This window comes from Grus americana, chromosome 1, assembly GCF_028858705.1.
Source record: "Grus americana isolate bGruAme1 chromosome 1, bGruAme1.mat, whole genome shotgun sequence".
NCBI lineage: Eukaryota > Metazoa > Chordata > Aves > Gruiformes > Gruidae > Grus > Grus americana.
In genome coordinates, this window is record NC_072852.1 from 121,827,128 (window position 1) to 121,855,082 (window position 27,955).

At 38.3% G+C, this 27,955-nt stretch overlaps 1 protein-coding gene across 11 annotated transcripts in view; it reads left to right on the top strand.

Moving 5' to 3' along the window:
* PKNOX1 (PBX/knotted 1 homeobox 1) overlaps positions 1–27,697 on the top strand; it is a 55,085-nt gene extending 27,388 nt beyond the window's left edge. For 7 of the 11 annotated variants that reach the window (XM_054816935.1, XM_054816896.1, XM_054816945.1 and 4 more), the window contains 9 exons: positions 2,229–2,356; positions 3,512–3,683; positions 16,910–17,080; positions 18,553–18,652; positions 20,313–20,410; positions 22,785–22,913; positions 23,919–23,995; positions 25,624–25,796; positions 26,757–27,697. In XM_054816935.1, coding sequence (XP_054672910.1) covers positions 2,229–2,356; positions 3,512–3,683; positions 16,910–17,080; positions 18,553–18,652; positions 20,313–20,410; positions 22,785–22,913; positions 23,919–23,995; positions 25,624–25,796; positions 26,757–26,968 — 1,260 coding nt within the window. In that variant the 3' untranslated portion in view covers positions 26,969–27,697. Of the gene's footprint in view, positions 1–190; positions 1,015–2,228; positions 2,357–3,511; positions 3,684–13,140; positions 13,187–15,512; positions 15,532–16,909; positions 17,081–18,552; positions 18,653–20,312; positions 20,411–22,784; positions 22,914–23,918; positions 23,996–25,623; positions 25,797–26,756 lie in introns of those variants that run through there. The other 4 variants (XM_054816953.1, XM_054816963.1, XM_054816983.1 and 1 more) reach the window with 4 other exon arrangements.
* The last annotated feature ends 258 nt before the right edge of the window (positions 27,698–27,955 follow it).

Consider the following 27,955-nt stretch of genomic DNA (forward strand, 5'->3'; position numbering starts at 1 on the left):
TGATGCAATTATGCTCCAGGCTGAAAACCAGTAAAATACTTAAATTCGTTATAATGAGGTTATTGATGAGAATTGCTAATTAGAAAGCTGGTCAGTTGGCTTCCAGTTTCTTAGTTCTGTTAACAAACAACTAGAATACTGAAACATACTCAGATATGTCTGGTCATGATGTTTCTTTTTTGTACAACAGGCTGTATATTGCAACAATTTGAATTGCTAAATTAAAATACTGTTAACTGGAGACAAGTCATGCTGGTGGCCTGTACTCTGAAGACCCATTTTTACGTTACTATGTGTCAGCCCTAAGCAGTAAATACAAGTACTTCTGTCAGCAGATGGCAACAGTGGTGAACAGTCAGAAGACAACCAGCAACTTTTCCCATCTCTTATAAAAAGATGTTTATCTGAATGCAATTTGGGATTATTGGTTGTTGTTGTTTGCTGCTTTTATTGTGATTCTAATTTCTCTCTCTCCTCTCACCTACCTTACATCTTTTACTCTATTCCCCCCAGCAAATACCATGACATCCTGTGACATGTCAGTGAAAGTAATACATCTTTTTGTAAAGAATGGATTGGGAGAGAGCATTTTCTTTCTATATGTTCTGTATTTTAAGCTCTCAGTGACCAAGATAGACAGGTAATGTGGGTGCCTGCTGCTTTTGTAATTTGGAAATGGCCCACAGAAAATAGCTTGCAGTTTTAAGTAAGCTATTTCCTCCTTCTAGTGACATAGAGCCCTAACTGAACATGCTCTCTCCCTTTGAACTCTGCAGATGTGTGGCTCAACATTTATAATCACTTGTATGAGTCATCCTCTTTATTTTGCTCCTCCTTCTTGTCATTAGCCAAGAAATGAGTCCATTAGTTGCATCTCTTTTGCAAGCATTCTGGCTTAAAAATCATCTATGCTTGCTGAGGAAGCGTTTTGCAAGTCAGGCTGCTCTGTTGCGTAGGATACGCTGGCATTTTCTCAGTTTCTGATTTTGCTAGGAGATGGCTTGGCCCCAACAGGTAATAAAGCACAAACCTTTTGTTTCTCCCAGACTTCTTTCTTGTTGGGAATAATATAAATTCCTTTTGCTTATGTTGTGTGGAAATAGATTCAATTCAGTCAGAGTCAGGTTCTCTAATAGTTTCTGGAGGCCAGCTCTCCTCTTAGAGGGTTCCTGTGAGTGATGTGATACTCATGGGAAAAGAGGTCAGAGGATTGCATTCTGTACACTTGCTTTTTGCAGGCGTCAGTTCTGGCTGCCTGGTGATGTGTAGAACAGTATCTGTCCTCTACTCAAAACTTGTTAGGGTTAAAGTAGGAAAAAAAGATTGCAGTGATTTTGTCTTTGTACAGATGTTCCCAGTGCTCAAACAGGAGAAAACCAAGGAGTTTGGGGGGGGAAGCTATGACTTTCAGAGGTCAGGTTCTTTTAAGACCTTTAGTCTGAATGATATTTAGCTGGAGGTGATGGAAAAGCCACTTTTAATGCCTTCAAAGCACCTCAAAGGCATTACCAGGCTCTAGTGCAATTTAGAGGTGTTGGGTAGAAGCTGTGGTTCTATGTTGTTTTTCCAGTGGTGGCGGATTGTGTAACAGTGTGATAAGTGGATTTGTAGAAGCAGTTACTGCTGTTTTCTCCAGTAGCTTCATATTCCTAAAATAATTTGTTATTACAATATGTAAATTTGAGTGGTAAAGGTCAGGGAGGTTATGCTCCTCATAATTGAAAGATTGGAGGGACACAGAATATTTCAGTTCTTTGTAAGAAAATGTGCATTTTAATGGACAAGAAAAACTTCAGGATCTCTTTTCTTCAGTATCTTCATATAATGTACAGTAAGAAAGAAAACTTAGGAGTAGAAACTTTCCTTTCTGTTGTTTCCATCCTAAAGGCTTTTTATGCAGATATACTGATAAATTTTTTTGAGCAAAAAAATTCCTATTTTTTGCTAACCTATTCCAAAAATAGGCACTTGAGAGACAAAATGCTTTAATTTACTAATATCTGTCATTCCCATTTTAAAGTTGAGGTCTGAAAATTGAAGTGACCTTTACTCATCAAAAAGCGTCAAGGACTGAAAGAGGGCTTTTGTTACTGCTATGGCTTTTTGTGTAACTGCCAAGTCATACCAGCCTTCTGGCAATTTAGTAGCCCTTTGCATTGTTATTTCCTTAGAAAACAGTACACTTATAAGTAAAGCTTGACGTAAAATAGCTTTCTTTTTTTCTACAGATGCAAGTAGTAACAGAGTTAAAAACTGAACAAGATCCCAACTGCTCTGAAACTGATGCAGAAGGGGTGAGTCCTGCCCCTGTAGAATCTCAAACTCCAATGGATGCAGACAAGCAGGCCATTTACAGGTAGTAATGGACTTGTGTTCGGTCTTTTGAAGGGTAAAGAATAGAGGAACATTTTTAAATTAATAATAAGTAGTTTAAAATCAGATGATCTCTTGGCTAACTGTCTCAGTTTGCAGGGAAAGTGTGAGATCAAATTAGCTTCGCTGTCAGTCTTCAGCCAAGAAAAAAAACACTTCCCTTTATTGTGGGATTCTTCAGTTTCAGCATAGTTTTAAAGGATATTCTAAATGTGGCTGCCTTTAAAGCACAAGTGAAATTTAGCAAGCTACTCAGACTGTTGAACTATGGTCACTATTTGTTATACTGTAGTTTTTATCTTTAATGTGAGATTTTATTGTAATTAGATCGATCTTTACTCCTATTTCTTTAGGGATAACAATCTATTGCCCAGTAATTAGCTCAAACTGGATTAAATGTTGATACATAAACACACTAATCTGAGATTTTTCCAGTGTTAAGTGCTGTGCTAAACAGTATGCTTGGTTTTGATGAGGTTAAGTGTTCTTTTACTTTAAGTGCTTTATAAAGACATAATTACTACCAGTTTGCAGATAAAAAAAACCCAAACAAACAAACCAAAAACCTGAAGCAGAAAGATGTATCTGCTCATTTACAGATTTGTGCTAACAAAATCATCTTCTGCTCTGAGCATGATTTCATAGGAGGCCTCTGAGTACAGCTTGGATACTATTCTCAATTCTGTAAAGTTATTTATGATGTATAAATAAGGCTCACATTGAAGAATAAATGTATTTTATCAAACTTTATTTCATGATTTAAATCTGCATTTGTCCTATTTGTAAATCCTAATCCTCATTTCTAATGCACTGTATCAATGTATGTCTTGCCACTCAATTACAGTGAATTAAACAGTATGTCCTAGCTTTTTACCTTGTGATTGTTCTTTGTATTTAAATATACGTATTTTACTGCTTTACTTGCCTCTAGAATGTGTGGTAAATCAAAATAAAAAAACCCCCAAAACTTTCATCATGTTTTGCTACAGCCAGTGGTGTTATACACAGTCACTTCTAAGACTTGTCTTGTCTTTTTCTTACGTGGGTGATTGTTACCTCACAAGAGCTGGATGTCTTACTTTCAGTGGTGTACATATAAGTGAAAATACTTATTCATGTATTTTAACTTCTTTTCTAGGCACCCGCTATTTCCCTTGTTAGCATTATTATTTGAAAAATGTGAACAATCTACACAAGGCTCAGAAGGCACAACTTCTGCTAGTTTTGATGTAGATATTGAAAATTTTGTAAGGAAGCAGGAGAAAGAAGGAAAACCCTTTTTCTGTGAAGATCCAGAAACCGATAATTTGGTAAGTATAAGCTGTTTCTTTTACTTCTGAAACAATCATCACATTTGCCTCTTCTTCCTAATTTCTGATCTCAACTGGTGTTTATAGTTTCTCCTCATGTTTTTCTTCCTCCCAGAGATTCTTCTTTACGTTAATGCTGAGAAACATTTTTAAAAAAATTCTTCTGACTCCTTTTTTCCCTCTTATTTGACATTGGGCCCTTCACAGTTGTTTCTCATTCTAAACTGGCTGAGATTAGTATTTGAGAGATGAACAGAAACATATGCTTGCCATATCCAGGTTGACTCTGCAAATCAATTTTCAAGTGTCAAGACATATATTTATCAAAAACATGTAATCAACGAAAGTTTTCTCCAACTGTTTGTTTTAACGAGGATTCATCTAGTTAATGTGGGAGACAAGCTGTTATAAGATGAGCTTAGAAACTGTAACATACACAGATTTTTTCTTACATGTCATTGTCTCCCTTAGGCTTTCTGGAAGTCCTTCCTATAATGAAGCTGTGATTTCCTCAGGCCCTTAGTCTCCCTCTTGAATCACATCTGTAGAGAACACCTCTCTTGACATGCTAGTTCCTAAACTCTCTACCTGCCTTTGTCTCTTTAGAGTCATGTTGCAACTAGATTTTATCTTATTCAAGTGTGTTAGAATTATAGGGGTCAAGTGCTTTGTTTCATTTTTGAAAACTTGTTCCTTTAAGGGGGCTATGTAATAAACCAAGTCTTCATCCTTGAGTCTACCTCATAGGAGAAAAGGCTACTTAAAATATTGAAGTTCACAAACTAAACTAAATTGATGGGAGGTTGTAAACAACAGAAATGGTAATGTTTTAAAGCTAATATATAAGAAGATTCATGTGGGCAAATAATATCCTGCGTGGGGGCTTAAGGTAATGTACCTGGAGAAAACTCTTAAACAAAAGCAAGACTTAAACAAGAAATAAATCTGACATGCTGTTTAGAATTGGCAGGAGTGTTGCAGTGAATAGCATGTTAGGAGGAGCATGTATTGTTGCAAAAAAGAGGTCAATCTTGGCTGCTAAATAGTAATTTTGCATAACTTGACTTCCTTCCAAGCACTTCATGACCAGTTGTTAGTGTACTTAAGTTCTGGGAAGATAGTACTTAAATAGTATCATGGAAAATAAAGCTACAGGAGCCTCTGTGTATGATTAGACCAGTGTGAGAGTAAAGGCAGCAGAAGAAACTATGTTCTAGAGTGAGGCAAGCTTTTACAGCTCTGGCTAGAGAGACATAAAAAGTTACCTTCTCAGTTACTTGTTATATCCTTTTAACTATAGGTTACAGTGCCCAGGGTTGAAATATCTTAATACGTTGCGTCAATGATCTTAGTGTATGTAAATATAAAGTCACCTTAGATTAAATCTTCTTCAAGGATGGATCAAGTTCATTTTGCCCTAATCCACCTGCAAGAGTGCTTTCAAAAAGTTCTCTTACAGCCGTGGCTGAGGAGCTGTTGTCTTACAGAAGCTTTTATTTTCAGTTTGGAAACATTCTGAGGCTCAGATAACGTTTTTGTGTTAGAAGGTGACCCAAAACAATGCCCTTCACAATGATGGGAAACAGCTAAAGGAGGATGCATAATATGATACATAATCATACTCTCAGTATTAATGTAAAGATTCTCAGTTTATAAATGAAGAACTGAAGAACAGGCATTGGCCACTTTAGTCAAAGTTACAACTAGAACAGAATTGGACCCCCAAAATCTATGTAATATCTTAATCATTAGATCTTTGTGGGCAAATTGCGATGCATCTCACCTGAGAAATACTTATTGATACAGACAGTGACTTAGTTTTCTAAGTAGAAAGAAGCATTGACATATCTACTAAAACAGTTCCATGAATAAACCCTGTAGTAGAATGACTGTTGTCACTGTAGGAATTAAAAATAGAATTTGAAAGAAGAAAAATAAAGGCATGGGGAAATAAATGATAATTCTGCTCTTTAGTTACTGCCCTAGTGTGAGCAGCAGTGGTGTGGGGTGCTTTGGGGTTTTTTTTTTATTTGAAATGTGAGTGGTGTCATATTACATTTATGAAATATTTATAGGACAATATAATGATTGTCTTATGTTTGTAAGCCAAAATAAGTACTTCAAAATGGTTATAATGAGGTGGTCTATCTGTGAAGAGTATGGCTGTTCCATCTGGGTGCAGAAAGCCTTGGAGATTGAGGGCCACTGGTACCATTATTTTAGATCTTTCTTGAACAGGAAAGCACTCAGGCAAATTTGGGGGGGGAAAGAAAGACCATTATTGAGAGAGAAGGAGATAAATGCTTTAAAGAGCCATTAGTTTCTGAGGAAGACTAAATCCAGGCTAAAAATTGCAGTTCATCACAGATGCTAATTTGGACACGCACAAAATCCTGTGTGGCTTTTGGTTGTTAAAGAATGAATTGCACAAAGAATTCCTCATATAACATACCAGTTTCAGGATCTCGTGGTTTGACCCTGGTATCTAGAAATTTGACTATTGGGAATGGTTATAATTTTGGAATCACTTCTTTCTTTATCTCTTTCACTCTATAATATGTCCAGGTTTTTGTTACTGCTGTCAATGACACCTCCAGAGTGCTTGCACATCAGCTGTAAATTTGAAGACACCAATAAAATTTTCCATGGCTCTTTCTTCAAAGACTTTCTTGAATATACTTGCCTCCAATACTTTACTCAAAAATGAGAGTTAGTTCTGTTCTGCATGAAGCAGGTCTTCTGACTTGCTAAGCCTCAAGTTATTTTCTTCATTTATAACTCTGAATTCAACACAAATACACTGTTTTCCCTTATCTTTCTAATCCCAATTTCTTTTCAGAAGCACATCTGAAATCTAATAGTTGGAATGTAGCAGTTCTGGCTCAGTGGATGAGGAAGGAGCAATGGATGCAGTTTATCTTGGCTTTAGTAAGGCTTTTGACACTGTCTCCAATAATGTTCTCGTAGGTAAACTGATAAAATATGGACTAGAAAAATGAGCAGTGAGATGGACTGAAAATTGAGTGAACTGCTGTGCTCAAAGGATTGTAGTCAGCAGCATGAAGTCACAGAATCACAGAACGGTAGGGATTGGAAGGGACCTCTGGAGGTCATCTAGTCCTGCTAAAGCAGGATCACCTAGAGCAGGTTGTACAGGATCACATCCAGGTGGGTTTTGAATCTCTCCAGAGAAGGAGACTCCACAACCTCTCTGGGCAGCCTGCTCCAGTGCTCTGTCACCCTTACAGTGAAGAAGTTTTTCCTCATGTTGAGATGGAACTTCCTGTGTTCCAGTTTCTGCCTGTTGCCCCTTGTCCTGTCACTGGACACCACTGAAAAGAGCCTGGCCCCATCCTCTTGGCATCTGCCTTTTAGATATTTAAAAGCATTGAGATCCCCTCTCAGTCTTCTCTTTTCCAGGCTAAACAGACCCAGCTCTCAGCCTTTCCTCATAAGAGAGAGATGCTCCAGTCCCTTAATCATCTTTCTAGCCACTGCAGATAACCTTCTTTTCTTCCACAACCTCAGAGGTGACCCCCAGAATGAGCTGTTCTATCACCTTTCCAGGGATGGAGGTGAGGCTGACTGGCCTGTAGTTTCTTGGGTCCTCCTTCTTGCCCCTTTTGAAGATCAGAGTGATACTGGCCTTCCTGCAGTCCTCAGGCACCTCTCCTATTCTCCATGACCTTTCAGAGATGATAGAGAGTGGCTTAGCAATAACATATGCCAGCTCCCTCAGTATTCTGGCAGGGCCCATGGATTTTTGGGTGTTGAGTTTGCCTAAATGATCTCTAACCTGATCCTCCTCAACCAAGGGAAAGTCTTCCTTTCTCCAGACTTTCTCTCATACTTCTAGGGTCTGGGATTCCTGAGGGCCAGCCTTAGCAGTAAAGACAAGCAAAGAAGGCATTCAGTAACTCTGCCTTCTCTGTATCCTCTGTCACCGGGGTACCTCATTCAGCAGCGGGCCCATGTTTTCCATAGTCTTCCTTTTGCTGCTGATGTACTTGAAGCCCTTCTGTTGTCCTTGACAGCCCTTGCCAGATTTAATTCCAAGTGGGCCCTAGCCTTCCTTGTTGCATCCCTGCATACTCTGACAACGTTCCTATATTCCTCCCAAGTGGCCAGTCCCTTTTCCCACATTCTGTTAACTTCCTTCTTCCCTTTGAATTGTTCCAGGAGCTCCTTGCTCATCCATGCAGATCTCCTGCCTCCTTTGCTTGATTTCTTACTCTTTGGGATGCACCGATCTTGAGCTTGGAGGAATTGGTGCTTGAATATTAACCAGATCTCTTGGACCACCCTACATTCTAGAGTCCTAACCCATGGAATTCTCCCCAGCAGGTCTTTGAAGAAGCCCAAGTTAGCTCTCCTGAAGTTCAGGGTTATAATCCTACTTATTGCCCTTCTTCCATGCAGGATCTTGAACTCCGCCATCTCACGGTCATTGCAGCCAAGGCTGCTCCCAGTCTCCACATCCCCAACTGATCCTTCTTTGCTTGTTACTACAAAGTCCAGCAGCACCCCTCTCCTCGTGGGCTCCTCCATCACTTGTATCAAAAAGTTATCATCAATACTCTACAGGAACCTCCTGGACTGTGTTGCCTTTCCAGCAAATATCAGGGTGGTTGAAGTCCCCCATGACAACCAGGGCCTGCAATTGTGAGGCTACTTCCAGCTGTCTGTAGGCCTCTTTGACTTCCTCTTCCTGATCAGGTGGCCTGTAGTAAACACCCACAACTGTGTCACCCATATTAGCCTGCCTCTTAAGTCTTACCTATAAGCTCTTGACTCATTCTTCATCCACCCCTAGGCAGAACTCAAAACATTCCAGTTGCTCTCTCACATAAAGACCAGTTGAAGGTTGGTCATTAGTGGTGTACTCCAGGGATTGATACTGGAACCAATACTGTTTAACATCTTCGTTAATGACCTGGATGGTGGGGCAGAGTGTACCCTTGGCATGTTTGCAGATGTTGCAAAACCAGGAGGAGTGGCTAATGACCACATGGCTGTGCCACCATTCACAGGTACTTCGTCACTTTCGGAGAAATAGGCAAACAGGAATCTCATGGAGTTCAGCAAAAGGAAATGCTAAGTCCTGTGCCTGGGGAGGAATAATGCCATGCACCGGTACACATTGGGGCCAAACAGCTGGAAAGCAGCTTTGTGGAAAAGGACCTGAGAGTCCTGGTGGACACCAAGTCAAATATGAAACAGCAGTGCATCCTTGCAGCAAAGAAATTCAATATGCATGGGCTGTGTTAGGAAGAACATTGTCAGCAGGTCAAGGGATGTGATACTTTCCCTCTGCTTGGCGCTGGTGAGACACATCTGGAGGGCTGGGTGCAGTTCTGGGCTCCCCACTACTAGACACAGACAGACTGAAGTGACTCCAGCAAAGGACCATGAAGGTAATTAAGGGACTAGAGCATCTCTCATATGAAGAGAGGCTCAGAGAGCTGGAACTATTTAGTCTGCAGCAGTGAAGGTTTGGGGGGATATTATCAGTGTATCTAAATACCTAATGGGGGAATAAAGAAGACAGACTCTCAGTGGTGCCCAGTGAAAAGGCAGGAGGAAATGGACATAAATTGAAACACAGGAAGTTCCATTAAAACATAAGAAAAACCATCTTTACTGTAAGGGCGACTGAATACTGGCACAGGTTTCCCAGAGAGGTTGTGAAATCTCCATCCTTGGAGACAGTCAAAACCCAACTGGATGTGGCCCTGAGCAACCTGCCCTAGCTGACCTTGCTTTGAGCAGAGGGGTTGGATTAAACAATCTCGTGGGATCCCTTCCAGCCTCAACTATTCTGTGGTTTCTGTGAGCCTTCAGAGATTTGTTTCTCAAAGATCCTACGTGCCTTGGCCTGCTTCACGTGCTTTTTGGTTGTACCCAAACATTCTCTCAGATCTAGCTTGCATTGGTTGTAGATGGGTCTGCTGTGTTTGAGTAGTCCTTCCTGCCGATTGACCTGTTTGTGATTTTAGTGGTGACAAAGTCTCTTGGTTTATGCGGTATTCACCTTTGTTGATGGGCTGCACAAATGTGGCTGATTTTGTTTGAGATGGATGAGGGAGTATTTGTTTATGTCTTGTATTCCATGGCTGCTGAGGTCAGTACTATCTTAAATTGGAACCACATTGCAAAATCAAAAATCTTTGGCATTGAACTCCTGTTCTGTAGTCATATTGTTAGCCATGACTTTCTATTACTAGATACCAGAAGAAATCTGAGTGCAACTTGTCCTCTGCCTGTCCTGAAGGCTGGGGACTCTGAACAGCTGACATTCTGACAAGCTGTTTATTTTGTCAGGGGTAATGAGCAGAAGAGCTTCTGTCAAGTTGTGAAATAGCTAGTATAATTTTCAGTCTCTTCTTCAGCTTGTAATATTGGTGCTTGCATAGAGAAGGCTGTAGTTGGGCAGTTTTTTCTGCCTTGTGTCACATAAATGTATACATTTTTATATAGATTAAAAATCTCTTTTTAGTAGAGAGGGATTCTAATATTGCACACCTTTGTAATGTCTTCTGTTCTTGCTGTCCCTCCCTTTTTAACTTCAATATTACATCAACCAATTACTTGAAAGGAGAAGCCAGTGAAGACTGCTGATTAGAACAAGCGAGAAGGGTGGAGCAGGTAGGCCAGACTACTTGCTTTCCACCTATACTTTTGTCTGACCCTGGCAGAGTCAAACAAATAAGGTGTAAATGTCTGCTCTGTAGCAATCATTTAACTTGGAGCCAGAGCTAAAGTGAGATGAATTGAACATTATAGTACTACAAAGAGCCAAATTCAAGTCCTTTCCAAAAAGAGACACAGGCCTGCCTACAGTAAGGAAATTGGCTGCTAATTCAGCTGTTTCAGATTTTTTTCCTTTTACTTCTTTTGGAAGTGGCATGCAGAACTCAACTACACTGCACAGTTTTTGTGTCAGAGCTTAAGCTAACGGCTCCAAAACAGCAGAGTATCGTTTCAGACTCCATACTGCTTATAGGCTAATTGACTAGATAACAGAAATTGTGAAGGGCCACAGATACTGATTGTAGGGCCTCTTACAATCCTGGCAATGCTTCACATTGCACTCTCACTTGAAATGCCTTGAATATTCCAAAGTAAAAGTTTGGTTTGCATCCAGAGAAAATACAGAATGTTAATCTGGACGGCACAGGCATTAGATCAGTGTGACCAGAAAGAGAGTTCATCAAGAGCAGTGTAAGGTTGTTCTAACTTGAGTAGCTCTTAGTAAGCTATGGTCTAGATTACCTTGTTACTTTAGTATTATGTTTCCCATTCTAAATTAATTGATTTCCTGTATTAGTAGTATAAAGGATTTCAGCACTGGGAAATACAGGTAGCATCCACCTGAAACTTAACTTTTAAGGATATCCATATATTGCTAAACCTGGCCTGTAAACCAAGTTTCAATCATTTTTTATTATCTAGATGGAAGGTTTCTTACTGGTTAATCACTCCAACAGCATCAATTGGCGATCTTGAAGCAACACTGCAAAGGGTCAAGACAGAAATAGTGTTACTAGGCCTTTTACTTTTGCAGTGTCTTTCCCAAGCCTGACTTTGTCAGGCACATTGTCAAAATAGAGTGTTTGCAGTGAAATGGATGGGAACATTTCTATAAATGTTGATGGCTTCTGGATCAAACCAGAGCTTTGGTATTAGGCTTCAGCATATTTAGAGAAGAGCAAGAATTTCTCAGAATAGATTGTAAGAATTTGGAAAGAGGTGAAAAAATTGGCACTTTCTTGTGGAAGGGTTTTTTTTTTTTCTTTAAATGAATGTTTAATGTACTCTGTGAAATGACCTGGATTGAGCATATTTTATTTGATTTATTACTATGTTCCTATTCTTTTTCTATACATGCGTTCATCTAAAAGAGTCAGCAATGGTTTGTGTTCAAAACCTGCAGCACTAAAAAACCCACAAAACTGTATTATGGCTTTCCTAAAGCGTGAAGTTTCAGTTGTTGTCTCTTCCTTTTTCTGAGGTGTATAAGATGCCTCTTCCTTCCAAGGAAGGGCATATCACAGGAGTTCAGTTCTAAGATCTGTTGAAAGAAAACTGATAAGCTTCAGTGCTAGCTCCTGGACAGATTTTTATCAGCTTGCCCCGAGATGTAGGAAGTCTTGAGATTCTTTACTTTTAACGCAGATTCATCTTCTAGTTGGAAGAGGTAGTTGTCTTTGGATTGAAGTTACAGTCCATCCCTAATAAATACACAAAGAAAGTGGCTTTTCTGTGGTAGTTACATGTTTGCTCTTCAAGAACTGGTGGCCGCAAACAGAACTTTGAAACTTTTCCCTTCCAACTTCTCTGGCTCTGACCATACAGGTTAGACTATTCAGGGAGGTAAACAGAGAGGTAAAAGTTTATGATTTTTTTTGCAGTAAATGTTTAGCTCTTACAGATATGCATGGCACAGCATATTATTGGAGCCAGAATTATCCTCTATCTTGGACTGTCTTCTACGGAGATCTTCTGATTTTCAACAATTTTGTTCTCTTTTCTGATTCTTGGTCACTCATGCTCTCCATGTCTGCACTGTATCTTCTTTGAACTTGATGTTAAGTGCTGATTAGCTGCAAGACATGCTGCAGACCTCCCTTTCTTCAAATCCTAGTCCCTGTGGGAAGGAAGTGGAAGCTGAAGGTTGTACTCATTTTACTTACTAGATGGGAAGTGTACTTTCTTTCCCAGAGCTTTGACTTCCTCCTTATCTTTTTGAATTGTTACTTTGCATCCACCTTAGTCCTTATATTAAGCATCAGTACCAGAAGAGATGTTTGCTGTTAAGAACCAGATCTTGGTGGTCTGTATTGCTAGCCAGAGGTTCCCAGGTGCACACGCTTCTTTCTGGAAGCGTGCTCAGCTGTATCCCCGTAACATGGAGTACCATCTGTTGGAACTTCTTACCCCTTTGACATGTCCATCTCATTTTCACAGATAAAACAGATTTGGAATGAACCAATGAACCAACTTCTCTTTGTTCTCTATTAGTATCCTTTTGTGCTTAGGACTTAGGATCCTCCATGTCTTAGAAGTTGTTCAGCATGAGTGTTTGCAGATAATTTTTAGAGCTTTCACAGATTACATTATGTTTTAAGACATTCAGTACTTAACACTTCTTTGTTGCTTACTGTTAACCCAGCCACTGTGGAATCATTGTTTGCCTCAGGATGGTTCCTACCTCTTGTATAGCTTCTGTCCAGAGTAAACTTTTCCCATATATGGGTGGCTTTTTTAATATCCCTGCATTCATAGGACCATAGGATGATTTAAGTTGGATTACAAGCTCAAGAGGTCTGTGGTCCAACCTCCTGCACAAAGCATGGTCAGCTGTGAAGTCAGAGCAGGTTACTTATGGCTTTATCAAGTCTAGAAGCAATACGAAACATGGGGTGTTAAATATACTCTCACTTTTGTATTTGAACAGGACACTGCCTTTTTTGAAGACCCCCGAGTTTTTTGTTTCATTTGTGGTAAGGATTTTTGGTTCAGTACCCTCTTCTCAAAGACTATCCTATTGAATTTTTAGTTGTGTTAGGAAAAGTTATAGTGGTGGTGAAGCCAGCTGATGTCATTTAAATATTCTTGAGTGAGCAAGCCATGCTTTTGCATTTCTGAAAAGTGTTCTTACTAGTGTAATGTGCAGAACTGTCTCATAAACCTCTAGTCATACCTTTCCTAGCTATGTCTCGTAGCTGGGGACTCAAAGTAGGGAAGAGAGGCTATCAAATCAAAACAAATGAAAATAAAACCCCGCTCTCCCAGAGTTTGTGTTCTTCCCCTGAAGACCTAAATTGCCCCAGAAAGATTTGCTCAGGAAGGTAGGTGAGCTGTGAATGTACATATTTTAATTGTTTTCTTGCAAATGAGAAGAGTCATTTGAGTGAGAAGATTACTTGTCAGTATATGGTGATTCTTGCATATATGTTGTCCATGTATGTATTTGCTATATGCTTATGTAATGTGCACTGAAATCCATAAAAAAACAAAGGTGAGCTGGGGATTGCGACTAAGGTGGTGCGTAGTGTGTTCGGTGCCCTTTGCACCGTGTGCTTGAGGCACTGAAAAGACAGGACACAGGCACAATCTAAAGCATTTTTAGGGCTAAAGATGTCTCCGAATTTAATATATGACATATTTATATGTGAATATGCTCTGGGTAGCAGCTTTAGCAGGAACTGGAAGTTTTTCAATAATCTTTCTCTGCTTAATAGTTACTGTTACCCTTATTTACAAGTGTTTCAACAATATGCATATATCTCATGGTTACGTCTGTCTTTGTGCATTTCTCTGAAATGATGCACCAGGTTTATTTCTACAGCTGACAAGGCTGAATCAAGTGGGTTATAAAAATTAATTATTCTGCAGCATATTCTACTCAGTGGCACTAAATAACAAAAACATGGTTGTTACAGATTTTTAAGGTGTACCTTTTAAGAACACAGGAATGAAATATTACTGCTACTGTGATCTGTCTGGAAACATTTCTTTGTATTGCCTTTGTTCAACGTGGGTGATTTTATCAGGAGTTTTAGGCTTTTTTTTTTAGGTTTTTTTGGGGTGGGGTTTTTTTTGTGTGTTTTTATGGGGGTTTTTTGGTTTTGTTTTGGTTTGTTTTTGGTTTTTTTTTTTTAGTTTCAAGGAAAAAGCAAACTTCTGCCAACAAATTTAAGTTTGGTCCACCCATGGTGCAAGACACCAGGAGCCATATGGCCACAATTAGTGTAGTTGTAAATGACTAAATAAGTCCTGGTGACAGGCATGGCATATTTACAAAGTTTTGTTTGCTTTCCCAACCACAGTAGCGCAGCTTCCTGTAAGAGAAGTGTGACTGTGTGTGGCTCTGCAGAAACCTGGATAGTGTTACTAATTCTTGGTTTGTGGTTAATTTTGACTTGAATTCAATTTTCACTTCAAGTATCAACCATCAATTTGAAACTAAATTAAGCTGAAGAAAGGACTTTTGTTTTTCCTCCAAACAAATACTGATTAAATAAATAATATAAATATGGGTAATGGTTTAAGAAAAAAACCCCTCCTACATGAGGAAAGCTATTTGCTAATATGGTCAAATATTATGTGCCCAAAGGCATATTTTTGTTACTTCAGTTTTAGCCAAATGTTTAAGGCATTCACTAATACATGTGCTCTGTGTTGGTCTGCCACACGTGAAGAATTTTATAATTTAAGCTTTTTTGTCTCTGAAACTCTTTGGCTGTTGCAGCATTACAGAACAATCATTAATACTGAAAGGAGCAGAATATCTTTAAACATAGATGACCTTTTTTTTGTATTAAAATCTAGTTAAATTAGCAGAGTTTAACTTGGTTCTGTTTAAAGGTACTTTAAACACAGTTTAAACAGCAACCACTGCTGAGGGCTGTTTTAGAAGATTGCTCTTTTATATACCTTAGTGCTGAGCCATTGCACTTACTATTTCAAAGGCTTTTGATGTCATAGGTCATAAGAGTTACCAGATTTTAATTTGGATCAACTGCCTCAAGTCTACAGCTCAGATTTTTCTGCAGCTGTGCTTTTAAAGATATATGATTTGGCTTTTTTCTTTTTAGCCCTGAGAAAGGGATAAGTTTTCCTTTTTTGTTATCACTTCAGTTTTTTTCTCTTGTTTAACATACAATTTTCTACACTAGGTGAGTGTCATACAACTGAAAAAACAGGGAAAAGATCTGTCACAATGAAAGCTAAAGTCATCATGGGGGAGAAGGGAGTACACACAGAAGTTTGCCTGCCTTGACTCCTTCAGGTGCTTTGAACAAAGGCAACTTCGGCTCCCCGTTCGCTGCTTTAGTTTGAAGTAGTAAGTGGATTACTTAGTAAGCTATCATTTCTGGTCATTAGATTCAGTGCTCTGGCCAGGTACGTGACTCTACATCTAGGAAATTTTTTTCCAAATAATGCTAAAATCAAGCTCTGCACTTAGTTTCAAAATTATAATCTATTCAGTTTCATAAAACTGACAGCTGTTTTTCTTGGAGATCTAGCATAGCAAGTAAATGCTGGGGATGGCACACTATATGAAGAATAAAGTAATTACTTTGCCAGTGTGTTATGTACATATTTGAATGTCCTGGATTTCCTACTGCTTCATGAAAATTTAGACCATCTGGATTTGGTTTTAGCTTTTGATCTTCTGCCATGACCCTTACAATCACCTAAGCTATTTTTATGCCATATGTAATACCATTAGCTATCCAAGCTCATGAGTCTCTTTCTTGCAGTAAGCATGATAAGTATTTTCATCACATACTTATCTCCTGTCCTTCAGTTTTTGTTTAAACATGGCTTTGTTATTGGGTCTAGTGCTTTGTATTTAATGGTTTGTATTTCAGAAAGTCTCCTCACCTGAAAGCTCTTAGAAGGTTTTACCTCAGAGTTGTTAATCTTTGACATACAGTTACAGAGGAACTTCAAAGCTCTAGGACTGAGGAACTGTTTGATTTCTTTAAGTTTTGTTGAACAATGTGACAAACTTTGGGACCTCTTTATTCTTATTTTATAGAAAACTAAAGGTGAGATGGCAGGCCATTTCCAGTACCTTTCACCCTCCCTAGCAATCTGTGTGACAAATTTATGCTAAGTCACAGAAGGGTCTTCTCAGTGTATCTCAAATTCATCTGTACACTTTTAGTGTTCCTGGGACAGGGTGTAATGTGGAAATGAACCCGAAGTTTCTGATGTGTCGCTCAAGACACCTATTGCTTACCAAGGCTGTTCCAACCACGCTTTCTAGATAATATGTGTGGTTGCGATTACTTTCCTTCACTTTTCGGTCTTGTGTGGTGTATGACCCAGAGTTGTATGATGGGGATAAAAGATCATGTGGACATGCTGGCTCATTCTGTGCTCCGTGTACACCTTAACTATGCTCTGTCTTCCTAATATGTCACATGTGACAGAGACAAAGATTATATTGTCGTGTTTTGTTTCCCCTGTATGGTAGTTTACTTGTGCAGTGGAAGGATATAGGTATTTTATGTAAACATGTTCCTTTCACATTTCAGGAGCATAATGGTCAGAACTAGAGAACTCTAGTCAGCACTCAGCAAATAGTAACTCTGCTTTAATTGGATGATCTTTGTTACTGGAAAGTAGTGTTTGCTTAAATCTCACATTAATTTTTTAAAAAAATTAACAGTTATTTTGTTTGTAATTTTTTTTTCCAATTCTCTCCCTAGATGGTAAAAGCAATTCAAGTTCTACGTATCCATCTGCTTGAGCTAGAAAAAGTTAATGAACTCTGCAAGGATTTCTGTAGTCGTTACATTGCCTGCCTGAAGACAAAAATGAACAGTGAAACTCTATTAAGTGGAGAGCCTGGAAGCCCTTATTCACCTGTGCAATCACAGGTATGTTTCAAGTACAGTTAAGTGTATTTTTGCTTAGATTTCCTTAGGAAATTGTAACTACACTTCTATTGCTATTAGTTTGCAAACAGAGTTTCTGCACTTTCTTTCACTTTCTCAAAATTGGTGATTAAGAGTAGAAAGAGCTGTATTTTTTTTTTTGTGCACACCTGTGTGCCACTGCCTGATGGACAAATTTGTTCAAATGTGCCAGAACAGAGTGTCACCTTTTTTGTCTGTCTTCCTTTTATGATTTTATCTTAGTTCAGCAAATGGAGATACTCAGAATAGCCTGGATTTGCTATTTTATTGGAAGGAGGCTAGGAAGCAGAATAAACAAAGGAGAAGAATAAAAAATCCTTGTTAAGAAGCTCTCTTTAGTCTTGTCTGCTTCATTAAAATATTGACATGGTGGCTACTTTTTATACACACTCTCTGTTCTGGAACAAATAGACAATGTCTGATGGATTATAGTTGCAATATTTGAGACGTATGTCACCTGGGGTAACTGTAGTTATGAACAATACCCATTTCTATACATACGAACCTCAGTTTATATATTGTTGACATTACCTAAATGCAATAACCAATTGCTTTTTTTTTTTAGTAAGTTGACAACAGTTAATTAACAACAGTTAGTACATTATGGTTGATGCTTCTGCTGTTAGATGCTGGAAAGTGAGCCCTGCCATCCGAGTACCTGCTAGATATCTAGTCTTAGGGGATGGTCCTTCTCTGACTTATGAATGTATTTGGTGCTATGTATTCTGAAAAGTCTCAATGACTTTTAACCTTCACCATCTGGACTCCTTACTTAGGCTTTGCTGTCTGGAAATGTGGAAAGGAGAGTCTAAAATCAGACAGAAACAACTTTTAAAATATGGGGGTTCTTTAGGTTTGTTACAGTCTTCTGTAGAGACAGGAGGGACTGAATTTTGCATTGGGTAACAATAATTATTCATACATATTAAAGAATATGCAAGAGTTCGCATCGTCAGGGTTGAGTAAGAACTATCCTGGGCACAATAAAACATATTGAATACTTAATACGTTATTTTGAAATTGAAGGAATTAAAGTAATAACTAAAATTCTAAATCTTTGATGCTTGTAATAAGAGCATGAAGGGTCCATTTCATCTATCCTTTATCTCTTGTGCCTTTGGAAACTGTTTCTCTTAGTATTTATATACCTAGAATCAGTTCAGTCCTAAAATTTCTCAAGATAGTTTTATGTCTTTTCTAACAGTTGCTTTCATGAGGGTTTTCAAAGGTAATGCTTGGTGATAATGAAAAAGTTAACGTAGGTAATGATGAACTTCTAATGAAGTCTCTTTCTCTTTGAAGTTAATCCTGTGATTAAGCTCCGAATGTATTTTAGATACATCTACACAAGCATGCTTTATCTCCTTAAAAAAAATTTTAAAACTTTAAAAAACTTTAAAAAATGCAATCAACTAATTGTTTTATTTTTCTAGCAAATTCCAAGTGCCATTGCAGGCACACTCAGTCCCCAAGGGATTATGGTGCCAGCATCAGCATTGCAGCAGGGAAATGTAACTATGGCAACAGTAGCAGGTATGACATAGTAAAGTAAAACTGGCACCTTGTTCTTCATTTTAGTTTTTCTTATAGTTGTTACAAAAATACACAAATACTTTTAAAAATATGTTTTAACTCTACTACTTGAAAAGCTGTTACAATATGGTTGAGTGCCTTACTGGTTTCTGTGTGTTCGTTTAATTTATATGTGTACCCAAGTATCCATATGTGAGTGGAGGTTACATGTATATAATATTAAGAGATATTTCTGAGCAATGCTACTTTTGTTAAAAGACGTTTCAGAGACTGGGGTGTTCTACTTTTTTCTTTTTTTTTTTCTCCCTTCCTTCAAAAAAAGAATTCTGTTTGACAGAAAAAAAACCCACCATGCATTACCTAAAATATTGCACTTGCTAGCTGTCTCATGCTCTACAGAGTTTGGAACCGCACCTACAAATCTGTGAAATCCTTGATGTCCAAGTTTTCTTCTATTGTCTGGAGATGACATTTGAACTGAAATGTTTTATCTTGCTTCTAAGCAAGGTTTTCAAACAAACAAACAAAGAAAAACCTTGACTACAAATGCAACAAAGCAATGCAGTCTGCTCCTACAGCATATACTTGCAGAGAGGTTATCCTGAGACACAATATGTGCTTTAAGGCTTTGGTGCCCAGGACCCCCCTATGCATTCACCAAAATTCTGTCACCTTAGTTGACCCAAACATCTAAGTGTCACCCATCTGACTGCCCTAACCACTTGACACACATAGGTGTGGTTTTGGTGTTGTGACCCTTGCCAGCTGAAGAGTTAGCTCAGTTAAAACAAAATGATGAACTATTTTATAGCCTGATAGTTGTGGCATTTTCCTTTGAAAATAGATTTAGAATGCCTAAAATACAGAGAAACATAATCGAATTTCATACAGATTTTTGTGGATGGCAAAAATTTTAGTGTAGCAAAGAGCACATCTTACATGCTTACTAGAAGGAATAGTTGATATGTGACCAGCAGGTCGAGGGAGCTGATTCTGCCCCTCTACTCCGCTCTTGTGAGATCCCACCTGGAGTACTGCGTCCAGCTCTGGGGGCCCCAGTACAGGAGAGACATGGAGCTGTTGGAGAGAGTCCAGAGGAGGGCCACGAAGCTGATGGGAGGGCTGGAGCACCTCTCCTGTGAGGACAGGCTGAGAGAGTTGGGGTTGTTCAGCCTGGAGAAAAGGAGGCTCTGGGGAGGTCTAATTGCGGCTTACCAGTACCTACAGGGGCCTACAGGAAAGCTGGTGAGGGACTGTTTATCAGGGAGTGTAGTGACAGGACAAGGGGTAATGGGTTTAAGCTGAAGGAGGGTCGATTTAGACTAGATGTTAGAAAGAAATTCTTTATTGTTAGAGTGGTGAGGCACTGGAACAGGTTGCCCAGAGAAGCTGTGGATGCCCCATCCCTGGAAGTGTTCAAGGCCAGGCTGGATGAGGCTTTGGGCAATGTGGTCTAGTGGAGGGTGTCCCTGCCCATGGCAGGGGGGTTGGAACTAGATGATCTTTAAGGTCCCTTCCAACCCAAACCATTCTGTGATTCTATGATATATTATCAAAACTGTTGTATTGTCTGCAGTGCTGATGTGTTTGTGTGTTTAAAGATAATAATATTTGAAGGGCTTTTACTTACCTATAATTTTTGTTGCTGTTTTGTTTTAAGGGGGGACAGTGTATCAGCCAGTCACTGTGGTCACTCCACAAGGTCAAGTGGTGACCCAAGCACTGTCACCTGGGACTATTCGGATCCAGAACTCTCAGGTTTGTTTCATGGGCTTCACAGAATAATATTCTGGGTTCAAATCTCACTGGTTTTAAGAATTTCAGTTTAAATTTGACACACTGTCAGAATATGTACACAGACATAGTAACTAATGTAAAATTAGTGCAAGCACTGTTATGGGAGTTACAAATTATATAACATGGCATAAGGTCCCAGACAGATCTCCCTTGCCACAACAAGTCTTCATAGTTCCTACCTGTTAAATACCTTTTTTTACTGATGGCAGAAAAGTATAGGTACATGGATTTAAAATAAAATAAACTGAAAAAACTCCCCCCCCCCCCCCCCCCCCCCCCCCCCGAAAATCCCAAAACCCACTCACCAAAACAAAAACCCCTGTGAATTCAATAGACACTTTTTCAATGATTAAACATCTTCTAATTGTTGAACTAGGTTTATGGCTGGATAAATTTACTATATTGCATTATGGTGCCACACTGCCGTTGTCAGAAATTTGACTTTTTATCATGATGGCAACCACTAGTACTGTGAAACTGTATGTATGTCAGAATTTGTGTATGTTGAGAAGCATTTTGCCATAAAACCTTCAAAATACTCAGCTGAGACTATGGGAGATCCTCACACTAGGCTCATTATATTATACCCTAAAAGATGAGGGCCAGTACTCTTTTTTGGGGAGGCTTTTAAGAGTTGGATCTGGAGAGCTCAAAGAAACAACTAAGGAAAAGGAAACATGAAAACTAGACCATCTTCAGTTACGAAAAACCTTGCTAGCTTTCTCTTGGAGCAGGAAGTGGTAAATCAAATCTTCCAGGAATCCAGAGACAATTAAAAATGTGAATGAGGAGCTACAATCTCCACAGCATAAAATCTGTTGGTAATCACCGGCTCACTGTCTTCTCTTCTTCTTTCTTCTGACCTTCCAACTGAAAAAGTATGCTTAGTGTATTCTTACCTTCTTTTTATTGACAGTAGCATATATGTACTTGCCCATATTCTTCCCTAGAATGCATACAGTTCTGTCCTCAGATACCTTGCAGAAAGAAATGTGCAAAATTGCTCTCCTAGACTGAAGTGGTTTTGAAGAAAAATGCTTTTTATAACTCTGATGAAAAAAATAAAATACTGAGTGGAAAATAATGCCTACAGCCTATAAACAAAAAAAGGACTTGGCCTTCTGTATACATATCTGTGACTACTCTTGATGTTAGTAGGAATCTCCAAACACACGTATACATAGGTTTGGACCTGTATTCCTTGTCAGGCATAGGAAATCCTTCTTAAAATTCTTCTTTTTCAGTGTTTCAGAATGCTGTGGAGGTAGGGGAAAAATACTGGGGGAGAGCTTATAAATTATATTTTATTATTATAAATTATAAAGCCTCCATATACAAGCAGTTTATTTAGAATGTAAAACATTATTTTGGAAAAAAAATATGATCCAAATATATTTGTTGTAATTTGATAGCTTATACGTAATTTAAAACTTGTTTCATACAGGACATAATGACTGGCTTAAAGAAAATGCTCCGTATTGTCTGAAAAACCTGATTTAGAATTATTTCAGTTATAATTGTGTGAAATATAGTCTCATATGGAATTTACATGCTGTTTCTTCTTATCTCTGCATAAGCATTTAAGAACATATTCCCTAATGCTCAGGTAACCGATGTGCAAATGACATAGGAAGTGAAAAAGAAATATGAACCTTTAGGAAAATAGTACGAGTGTTGTAAAGTGAATAAGGGTTCTACCATGTGTATCATCTTGCTCTTTGAGAATTTAGATGCATTTAATTAGCCAGACCATTAGCATCTTCATTTGCAACTCTAGCATAATAATTAATTTCACTTTTAAGTTCTTCCTTTAAGTCTTAAATCAGTACTATTTTACAGCTTCCATGGTTGTTTCTGTTTGCACACAGCGAGTGTGTTCAGCATTGTGCTTTTCAGTTGCTCTTCACATGTGCAAATGACTACATAGCATGACAGGGCAATCAGATCCCTAGGGCAGTGTAGATCAGTACAGAGGATCATTAACCTGACATGTACTATATAGGTGGATTTTATTCTAAATTACAATAAATCAGCATTTGGCTATTGTCCCAAGATCACATACACAGCTGTAATTCTTAAAACAGAAGTTACATGAAACGTGAAAACTATAGAAATCTGATACAGCATTTTCCCTGGATAAAGACATTTTGGAATGCTATTGTAAGAGAGTTGCTATTGTAAGTTTTCCCTAGCAAATAAAGTAGCTTTTTATAATCAGCATGCCTCCAGCCTAATTTCTTTTCATTCCTTCTATAAATGAGTTATTCATACGTTGATACAGAATACTGGTATTACTATGTTAACTGCCCTATTTCTTCTAAAATTATATGTGCAGCTTCAGTTGCAATTAAACCAAGATCTAGGCATCTTGCATCAAGATGATGGCTCATCGAAAAATAAAAGAGGAGTTCTTCCCAAGCACGCTACAAATGTGATGAGATCTTGGCTTTTTCAGCATATAGGGGTAAGGACTGAACATGACCAGGAGTCACAGGTTTTTATGTAACTCTTTTATGTGGTCTCTTATGATTTTGCTTCATAAAGAAGGTGAATTGATTCAGTTGTCATTTGTCTAGTCTCAGTTTAGTTTTCCCTGAAGTCATTTGGAGTAGTTCCACAGTTTAATGTCAGTTGGTTTTATTATTATTTTAATAAGTATGTTACATTTGTACCTCATTATCTCAATAAACATTGTTAAAAGGGATCTTTTTTCATTACATTGTGTTGAGAACTTAATGATCTTGACACCCTGGTTCATGGCACAAGGAAAAATAGTTCCATCTGTGTTTTGTGGGGTTTTCTTTGTAGAGGAGAATTTCAAATTTTCTGGCTTTATCTCCTTTCCAACAATCCTTCTAACGTGTACCAAATGTGTTACTATCCACTTGTGCTTTCAATAGAATGTCTTCCCTTTGCATAAATACTTATCCTGAAAGGATAAATGGGTATCAAGTTATATCACAATGTTTTGTCTTTTACAGCTATTTTACAACAGACAAATGATACAGAGAAACTGCGTGTACGCTTCTTGTGTTATGTACATTCTCTTCATCTGTTTAGTTCAGAGTAGCTTTATTTAACTAGAAAATGCTTGTCAGTACTCTCATATGACTTTGCCTTTAGACAGCATAACTAATCAGATCTTATCACATGCTGTGTTGCCAGGAGATCACTCTGTCTATTAATAAAGACCGTCAGCCGTGAGCAGCTTTTTCTTCTGAATTACACATCAGCAGTTTAATGGTATCATATACACTTTCAAGGATAAAATAATTTTTGTGTAGTAAAGCACTCTTTGTTAAATGATTTTTATGTATAAAAGATTGTGAGGTTTATAAAGTTTGTTTTTTAACGAGTCAGATGGTCTTAATCTAGCAGCTTTAATCAGTTGTAATAAAGGAGTCCTTATATTTGATGAGGAGATGAAACAAACTTAGGCCTTTTTTGTTTGCTTTTTTTTCCTGTTTAGCATCCATATCCAACAGAGGATGAGAAGAAACAGATTGCAGCACAAACAAATCTGACACTACTCCAGGTTAACAATTGGTAAGAACAAAAACTCTTAAAGTCTGTCGTTGTCTCCACATGCTTACAACATAGAGAAATAGTTAAGAGTATAACTTGGACATCTGGAGTTGAACTTACTCTTCTACATATGTTATGAAATATGTATAAAAATACAAGAATTATACACTGATACACAAGCATATTATTTTTATAGTAAAGTATAATAATACTTGTGCCATTGAAATTATATAAGGACTCCAGAAAACTTTGCAACATGAAGGAATTGCATTATGTTCTATTGCTGAAAGAGATGGAAGTACTCTCATGTCTCTTCTGCAAGTAAAGAAATTGAAGTTTAAAGGTGTTGAGTGACCTGAAGCTCTGGAAAGTGTTCTCTCATGGTCATGGTTGCAAATGTTTAAGAAGGTACTGTCAACAGATATCCATTCTGCTCTTGTACCAAAGGATGCTATCCCCTGAGCAGTGATGTCCGAATGGAGAGTGTCAGTACCTCAACTACTTTAGTTCACGGTTCAACATATTTTAGCATGTCTTATCTTCACTAGAGGTTTAAGATAATACACCTGCCCCTGCAGAAGAGAGGAGTGAGGGTGTTGACATGCATCCTATTCTGCTTGTGGTATTGGTTCCTAAAATTATTGCAGCTAAGTCCCACAGGGATCTTCCTCAGATTTCAAAGATGACGCTGGCTGCATGGCTGCAGAGGGGTCCAGTGGGGAAATACTCAAGATAGTGGCAGTACACTGGTTCCAAAAGTGGAACAGTGTAACTATGCCTGCGTGACACAGTAGTAACGGAGCTCTATGGTACTGGGATCCGACTAATGTCTCTGCAAAGCATTGCATTACACCATGTGGACCTGCCAGCTGCACCCAACTTCCTTCCATTGCAGGTAAAGATGGGTCCTGGATGTGTTTTGTCAGATTTAGCAAGGGATGCTGTCCTCAGTCACAACTCCTTGCCACAGCTAGCTACATTGAAATTGATTCAGTTAACTGCTGATAGCTAAGTGAGATGTGGTTTAAGTATTTTCTTGTTCACTAGCAGAAAGGGGAAGGGCAGCAATTAGCATGCTAAAGTAAATGAGTAAAAATCAGGGAACAAAAAGGAATTGAGAAAGATCGGAAAAATGTGTTTGCTATTGTCTCCTGGATCAGGAACCAGACCTTGGAAAGCCTGGGAGCCTATAAAATAAGTAATGTGGGAGCTTAAGGAAGTAAATGAAACTAGACCAAACAAACTAGGTTAGGCAGGGGCTAGATTTTAGGTGAGCCCTAAAAAAGGGAGTATCAGCTTTCTGAGCTGTGCTGTCAGCAAGTTTTCTGGTGCTCAGTTTTTAATAAGATCTTGAAATGTACATCTGTCATGCTGTCTGGAGAATTCCCCCCCCCTGAGATGGGGAAAAAAATGCTGCTAGCAGCAGAATGATAGTACTTTCTTAGCTAGTTTGCCAAAATCAAAGGATGCCAGTGTTCTAGCAGCAGTTTCACACATTAAAAAGAATGTCCAGCCAAGCTGGTAGAGTGAAGATTTTATAGTCCTTTTTTTTTCCCCCACTGCATACTTTGTGAATCTGAGAGAGAGAGAGAGAGAGAAAATGTACAGCCAACTGGTCATAAGTACTTCTTGCCTTTGATTGTGTTTAGGTTTATCAATGCTAGAAGGCGAATTCTTCAGCCAATGCTGGATTCCAGTTGTTCTGAAACTCCAAAAACAAAGAAGAAAACAGCTCAGAACCGACCAGTTCAGAGGTTCTGGCCTGACTCCATTGCCTCAGGAGTTGCTCAGCAGCAATCTAACGAGCTCACGATGTCAGATGGTAAGGAGAACTGACTAAACCACAGATAAAAAAATTAATTCCTTTGTAACAGGGAAATGAAGGGTTTGAAACCTTTGAGGGGAGGGGAACCTCTTGATATTTCGGTATGAATGTGTTTTTAGTCTGGAAAACATAACAGAAATGTGTCAACATTTCCCTCTTTAAAAATTTTCTGTATTTTGGGGGTGTATTTTATTAGAATTTATATTGAGAGACTGTTGCTTTTGTTTCAGAAGTTACGAAACAATGGAACAAACGTTAGATGTGCAACTAAGCTCTCTCAGTATGTGTATGCACATCAGTAGCATTCTGTTTGATTAGCAGTATTGGACTGCAATTTCAGTTACCCATCCTGTTCACATTCCTTTCACTATCGCTAGAGGGACTGAGCATCTGCAATTCTATATACACCTTATGTTTCAAGTTGAACATTGAGAAGCAGAGAAATGTAATAGAGCCTCCAAAGATTTTGAGTGAAGTAACTTCCTTAGCATCAGATCAAACAAATAGACTCAATTTAAGAAAGATCTCAGGACCATCCTTTCTGTTCTGCCATGTGCTGCTTTATTCCTTTCTGGTTTGTAGCAACTTTTCCCTCAGCCTCTGCTGGATCTGACAACAGTTTTGTCCATTTTAAGTCATCTTGAATCTCTGTGAGCACTTCCATTTTTCTGCAGTGAATTAAGCTAGGATATTTTGCAGAAAAGGTCTTGTGATGACTTGGTTGGAGAATTGCTGTAATGGGTGTCCATAACACATCTAAGTTTAAGATTCCTGGCCAACTTCATTCTGGCATTTCCTGGTATTTAAGTGTTTGACAACCTATATAGCTTTTATTTTAGTTTAGTTCCTTAGGTTTTCTTCCTGTTGGTTAGAAACAAACTGTCACATATAAATATGTATTACTTCAATTTAGAAACCAAGAAAGGATGCTAAAGTACTACGATTGTGCTTCTCCAGGTGCTGTTGTAACAATTACAGCTCCAGTCAACATGAATGTAGACAGTCTCCAGTCTTTGTCATCTGATGGTGCTACTTTGGCTGTTCAGCAAGTTATGATGGCAGGGCAAAGTGAGGATGAATCTGTAGACAGCGGTGAAGATGATGGAGGAGATCTCTCAACAACAAATATCAGTGGGCTGGTCTTGGATAACAGCGATTCTCTGCAGTAGGAAGCAAGAGAGTGTGACAAATGTTTAGGAAAAAGAATGAACTGACTGACTGTTTTTATAGTTTGCACAGCAAACATTTTACACAAGTTTTATTTCTAATATGTTTTATATGTAGATATAGAAGGGTGCACTTTTTTGTATTTCATAGTAAGCTTAAAGAGTGTTTTTGCAGGTGCAGCAACTTCTTTCAAATGTGCTTTTCTCATTTCTTTTCCTTATTTCAGAAAATTATATCTGCTAATATAAAGAACCACATAAGCACCCCTTTGTTCTATGAATTGGAAGTGCTGCAATTTCTAAAGAATTACGCAGTTTCAATTAGTGCTGTTATTTAACACAGCTCTTGATGGGCATGTGATGTAAATTTAAAGCATGTGACACTAGTGTGTGGAACTTGATCATTAAGTTAGATGCATATATTTGAAAGATGCTTCTGCACCTTAAAAACTGCTAGTCTGAGGTGGACAGCAACACACATAAAAAGAAAAATGTTGATGTGTGATTCAGTAGCGAATGTATGGCAATTTAAATAAGTTTAGTTTCTCTCATAGTCCGTGAGCCTGTTTATCATTTGCTATAAAAACTCCTATTTTTACCTTGCCGGGGTTATTGGATAAAAAATATTTTTATAAATTCACTAGGAATTGGGATGACGACTGTATTAAGCAGGAGGAAAAAAAAAAAAAAAGAATTTCCAGAGGGGAAAAATAAATGTTTAGTATTCCTATTTGGAAGGTCTGAAAACTGACCAAATTTAATAAACAAGCCTATGCTAGCATTCTGTGATTCTCAGCTATCCCACAGTGATATACTATATTTGATAATGCATAAGAAGGGCCCACTGTTTGATGGGATTTTGATATTGTCAAACATTGATTTATATTATGTGTAAACTAATATTCAAATTACATTAACTCTGTATCTAGACTTGTATCTGAAGATATTTGCTAAATGACTATTCAGGTAAGTAAATTCAAATACCCACAA